Raw genomic sequence first — 6,317 nt, 5'->3', positions numbered from 1 at the left:
ATTCTGTGTTTTTCTGTCAATATGGGGTGCTGTGTGTACATTAATGAGGAAAAAAAATGAACTTAAATGATTTTAGCATATGGCTGCAATATAACAAAGAGTGAAAAATTTAAGGGGGTCTGAATACTTTCCGTACCCACTGTATATCCAGCCATCCTGCAAACAATGCCCTGCAACAAGCGGTGGTGTGCGAGGGTGACTGGTGGAGGACTGAGACTCTTTGCCATTTTTGTCATCATCTACTAACCTTTAGGTCCCTGTGTACTATGCCATTTATGTGGCAATGATTTACACTTTCTAGAATCTGCTGTATGCAGTGACGGTGGAGGAAAGAGAGAGCAGGCCAGAAGCCCCAATAAGGAAAGGATGAGGGGGAACAGGTATATGTCAGGAAACAAAGGAACAAGAACAGGTAAACAGAACACACCACGACACATGAAGTAACAACACTTGATTGACAAAGGCAAAGATTTAAAGGAATAGTTCAGCATTTTGGGAAATAAAATGATTTTCAATTGTCTGTGTGCAAAGTACGGGAGGCAGTTAGCCTAGCTTGGCATAGAGACTCAAAGTGGGGGAAACGGCAAGTCTCTCTCTGGCTGAAGTTCAACACCTCTGAAATTGCCTTAATTCCCAAGATACGTATTACAGTAATTAGTAAGGTTACACGATCAAGTCTGAATGACCAATAGCTCTACTCCATAAAATACTGACTTTTTTCCTGACTGTCAAATTTTAGTTTTGACTATTATCATTTACACGAGTGTTAACACTAGACTTTTTATAATGAAACCTTATCAAACCTCATAACAATGAACAATCAAGGGAACATTAAAAGTTCATAGCTAAATGCAAACTGATGGGAGTCACAAGAAAGGTCAAATTCTCATTAAAGGCAGAGAACACTGTTTCCACTAATATATAAACAGACATAAAAACAAAACATTTTTGTTTTTTTGTTCATGATTCCAGTCTTTATGCTAAGCTAGGTTAATCATGTCCATACTTAACACACAGACATAAGACTGATATTGATCCTCATGTCACTTTTGGAAAGAAATCAGTCCTCAGCTGTTTCTTTGAGCCATTTCAATTTAACAAGCAGAGATAAATACAGAGGACACATACATGTTCATCAGTAAAGCTCCTACAAATAACAAGATTAAACTAATTTTTACAAATCAATAAAATCTGCCATAAAAGAGAAGACAAATTTTGATCATCTACAGCTGATTTCTAAAGCCAACATTTAAAAAGAAAAAAAAAGATTCATTTTGATGACAAATCCTGGAGCCACTCAAGTATCTGAAAGTCTAACTTCAACCCAGCTCAATAGAAAAATATTAAACTCTTGAAAATAATCTATATCTTTCATTGCCCTTTAATGGAAATGTTTTGGCATGAAGCTGCGTTTCTTTACAAACATATATATATATACATACATATACATATATATACATATATATACATACATATACATATATATACATATATATACATACATATACATACTGTGTATATATAAACAGGCTTTGGGGCATAAAACTAAGTTAGCACAACAGGAAACCTACTGCACAATGACAAGTGGGTGCATTTTTGTGCATGGATGTCTGGTAAATTCATATTCCCATACAGTATACATCAAAACATTATCACTAAGATGTATGCAATTATATAGCCTGTCTGTTTTGTACAATTTTTGGTTTAACCAAAGCCCAAAAACAATCAAGCCCATTAAATTTGAAAAACAAATGGATGAATAACTGAACTATAATGACTGATCCATTTTTAAGAAGCAGCTGTAACAAAAGCTATCAAGAGAGATTCATTTTATAATGTTAATACTTTGAATGCCCTCTTTTTCTTTGATGACACAGTCGATCCTCCTGGGCATTGATACCAGTCTTGCATGAATCTGTGCCAAGCCTCCGGAGACTGGGAGTCCTCTTTTCACTTAGAATGTGGGGATATGAACTTAATCTATAAATGACATCTCCTCTGCACCATTTGCACCCATGCAGCCCTGTATCAGTAGACTCCCTCCTCCATGTTTCATAGTCAACACTATGCAGTCACTGTGGTAGTCCGGGTCAAGTCTAAGCCAAACAAGCTGGACCACATCTAATCCAAACTTCTGGCTTCATCTGACCAAAGAATGTGCTGCCAATATCCATTTCTGTTTTTACTGCAAGGTTGTGTAAATAGTGACTTATGGTGTTATCTCTTGTGGTGTGAGCTTTTTTTGGACTTCCTGTACTTTCCAACCACTCTGCACCATGTTCAGCAGCCTACTTATGTTCTTCTACCCTCTCCCCTCTTTATGAAGTCTCATAATCTGATTTGTCACTAAATAACAGGTAAACTGGCTTTTGTTACATAAGTAATCTTATGTGTTATTGTGGCAATTTTGAGTAATTTAATTTCAGTGATAGGAGTTGTGTTGTATACTGTACCTACTGGCGGGTAGGTGTCATTATTTGCATGGATGTGACTTGGTTATCCTATAGCATGTATGTGTCTCTCTGAATATGTCTTTGGTGCCAAAACAGACTAAATCCTATTACAATATTGACAAAAATTCAGATATATTAACAGAGCATATGATCCATGCAGCTTGACAGAGCATGACACTGACCTGGCATCAGCTTCGCTATAGTACTCTCTGGCAACAATATCCTCAAACAGCTCACCACCGGTAACTCTGGCAGAAAAAGAGACAGAGAGAGAAACAACAACAGAGTGAGACAGAGGAAACTGGACAGAAAATGTATGTGAGAAAGAAGTGAACTGTGAAACACAGATGTTCATTGGTGTGTCTGGGGAAAAAGGCTTGGTAAGGCTGCACAATAACAAACCTCATCTAGATTACTTTTTCCCCAGTCAAACTGGATCAGAAGAATGATACTATGTGTTTTTGTACCTCAGTGGTGAAATCACTACAAAAACACATTTCAGCAGATACCGTCATACAGTATATGGATGCCATTTTTTTTTAGCTGGAATATATTTCCACATCTTTCCATGATTCGATCCCAGAGAGCTTTTCCAAGTAACACTGACTGGACTATCTATAACAAAACCGAGGCACAACAATAATAGAGAACTTGCACTATAATGTGATTCAGCTGCTGGCCCCTAGAGAAGGAAGTTATACAGTAGATCTCAATACACAAGTACAGTAGCTGAGCCCAAGATGAAATGGGAGAACACACTGCTTGCTTTTATTGCTTTTTATTAGGTGTGAGTACTGGGGTTAAAGAGAAACTCCATCCGTTTTATACCAGGATCAGTTTACTTAGTACTCCTCAATGTTTAAAAACAGTTGTATAATCTCTTGTGTGCCTCTGAACCAGCGTTCTAAAATAATTTTGATGGTGTCAACATCCTGTTTACAATAACATACGTGGTGCATACAGGGCCGCACCCCGCCCCCACCTCGGACACTCGGACCACATTTCTTTGTTCCTATATCCAGCTTACAAACAAAGGCTGCAACAAACAAACCCTGTCACTAAAAAAGTGAAACTTTGGAACACGGAGACTGAGAGCAGCCTGCAGAACTGTTTTGCTCAGACAGACTGGGATGTGTTTAAAGATGCAGGCACCTTGGATGACTTTTCTGTCAGCGAACAGGACTATACTGAGTATGTGACTGGGTACATCAGCACTTGTATTTAGAACATTGTGTCCACCATACAAGTCAGGAGGTTCCCCAACCAGAAGCCCTGGATAAACAGTCAGGTATGCCACATGCTGCGTGCTCGCTCTCATGCATTGAGATCAGGCAATGAGATGGAGTACAAAGCTGCAAAGTACAGACTGAGGAAAGCCATCACAGTGGCCAAGAGGCAGTACAGAGAGAAGCTGAATGGCTTCTATTCTACGGCTGACTCTGGACGGATGTGGCAAGGCCTGCAGCACATCACAGACTACAGGACCACCACGAGCATCATCCGCTCCACAGACAGCCTGCTGGATGACCTCAACACCTTCTACACCCGCTTTGAGACCTCCAGCCACAGCACAGAGAGAAGGCACACACACACACACCGAGACCACCAAACCCCCCTCCCTTCCATTAACTGTCTCATCTAGCCAGGTATGCAAAGCCCTGAGGAAGATCGACCCCCGCAAGGCAGCTGGACCAGACATCCCTGGGCGGGCTCTGACAGCATGTGCCAACAAACTGGCTGATGTTCTCATCACCATCTTCAACCTCTCCCTCAGCCAGAGCATCGCTCCCACCTGCTTTAAGACCACAACCATTGTCCCCCTTCCCAAGAAGAGCCCAGTCACCTGCCTGAACGACTACAGGCCAGTGGGACTCACTCCAGTCATTATGAAGTGTTTTGAGAGTGTGGTGCTGGCCCGCATTCAGAGCAGTATACCGGGCACCCTGCAGTATTCCTACTGGCCCAACAGGGCCACCTCAGATGCCATCGCGGCTGCCCTCCACTATTCCCTTTCTGACCTGAAAAATAAGAGACATCAGGATACTCTTCATTGACTACAGCCTCCCCAACAACCTGTCCACACTGGGTCTGCACCCCACCCTCTGTGACTGGCTTCTGGACTTTCTGACTGGCAGGCCCCAGTCTGTCAGTCTGTCTGTCACTAAGTGTTCTTTGTTATGCCGCACGGAGTGGCAGCAAGTTACAGCAGCTGTTGTGTTCTTTTCCGTGTTTTTATAAAGTCCTGTTCTTATGTGTCTGTTCTTATGGTGTTATGTTGGTTGTTCTCTATTGCTGCTGTACCACAGAAATTTCCCCACTGTGGGATCAATAAAGTACCTACTCTACTCTACTCTACTTGACCAGCTGCATCACTGTCTGGTATGGCAGCACTACTGCTATGGAGCGCAAGCGCCTGCAGAGAGTGGTAAAGACTGCGAAGAAGATCACCAGGACTCCACTTCCCTCTCTGCAGAGCACTTACCACCACAGGGTGCATAGTAAAGCTGCCTCCATCCTCAAAGACTCCACCCACACCAAGCACGGACTGTTCACGCCCCTACCCTCTGGCCGGAGGTTCAGAAGTGTGAAATGTAGGACCTCCAGACTGAAAAACGCTTTCTTTCCCTCTGCCATCAGACTCCTAATAGGCTGACAGGAGTTTATTACCAGGAATACGTCATGCAATGACATACTGACGACCTGTACTGTTTATATTCTCAGTTTGCACATGCATAATTGCACATTTCCTGTTGACTACTGCACATACAGCTCTCATGTAGAATACATTCTCTTATCTTCTTATTTTTATTATATCTCTGCATTTGCTGCTTTAAAGTGCCTTAGATTTTGTGTTACTTATCTACTTTATATTTCATTTGTATTGTGTGGCATTCATGTGGATGGCAAAGTAAGAATTTCATTGTACTGGGAAATGTGTTTCCGTATTGTGCATACGACAACACTTTGACTTGACTTATGATGGCACAGGGTTATTTTGACTTGGATTCTGGGACCCCAGATGTGTAACAGAGCACATGAACTCCGGACATGGGCTAAAAAAAAGCTACAAAGTTAAATTATGGGAAATGTAGAATCCAGTATTTCTGATGCTGTATCCATAGTAGGGATTATGAGTCAGAGTATCTCAGAATCAGCTTTATTGGCCAGGTGTGTTGGACACACGAGCAATTTTACTCTGATAAAGCGGCTCTCAATGCATATGTACATGTCTTTATATAAGGCAGCAGTGGGCAAGTAAACAATGTAAGGCTGACAACAAGTAAAGAAGTGATGTGCAATAAAGCAAAGTAATGTGCATTAGGATTAAACAAAGTACTATATACACACAGTCTATATGCATTTGACGGATCTATATGTACAAGGTATATTTACAGGTACTGCACTGAGAGCTATTGTCCAGTCAAACTGTCGTGGGTGAAGTGTTAATCACAGTGACTGCTCGGGGAAAGAAACTGTCCTTGTGCCTGGTTGTCTTGGCGCACAGTGACCTGTAATGCCGTCCAGAGGGGAAGAGTTCAAACAGATTGTGACCAGGGTGTGAGGGGTCTGCAGAAATCTTCTCTGCCCTCCTTTTGACCCGTGAGGTGTACAGGTTTGCCAGGGCAAGCTTGCACCAATGATCTTTTCTGCAGTCCTGACTGTTGACTCTGCTGCTTTACCTTGATCAGTTTTGCACAAACTCCTACATAAGAATAAGAACAGAAGACAAAACAAGCCATAGCTTCTCCTATTGTAAACAGGAGCTGCACAACTTGCAAAATAGGATTATTGAAAATGTCCATTTTTTTCTGGAGTATACTGTTCATCCAGCATGTTGCAGTGAAGGTGCAGTGGAAGGGGTGG

The 6,317-nt window shown here is 41.7% G+C and overlaps 1 protein-coding gene across 1 annotated transcript in view; it reads right to left on the bottom strand.

The window, feature by feature from the left end:
- camk2d1 (calcium/calmodulin-dependent protein kinase (CaM kinase) II delta 1) overlaps positions 1–6,317 on the bottom strand; it is a 104,354-nt gene that overhangs the window by 42,167 nt on the left and 55,870 nt on the right. The window contains exon 5 of the mRNA XM_020594854.1: positions 2,636–2,701. Coding sequence (XP_020450510.1) covers positions 2,636–2,701 — 66 coding nt within the window. The remainder of the gene's footprint in view (positions 1–2,635; positions 2,702–6,317) is intronic.

This window comes from Monopterus albus, unplaced genomic scaffold (genome assembly GCF_001952655.1).
Source record: "Monopterus albus unplaced genomic scaffold, M_albus_1.0 scaffold25.1, whole genome shotgun sequence".
Taxonomy (NCBI): domain Eukaryota; kingdom Metazoa; phylum Chordata; class Actinopteri; order Synbranchiformes; family Synbranchidae; genus Monopterus; species Monopterus albus.
The sequence above is the reverse complement of the archived record's forward strand: the minus strand, read 5'-3'. Positions and strand labels throughout refer to the sequence as shown.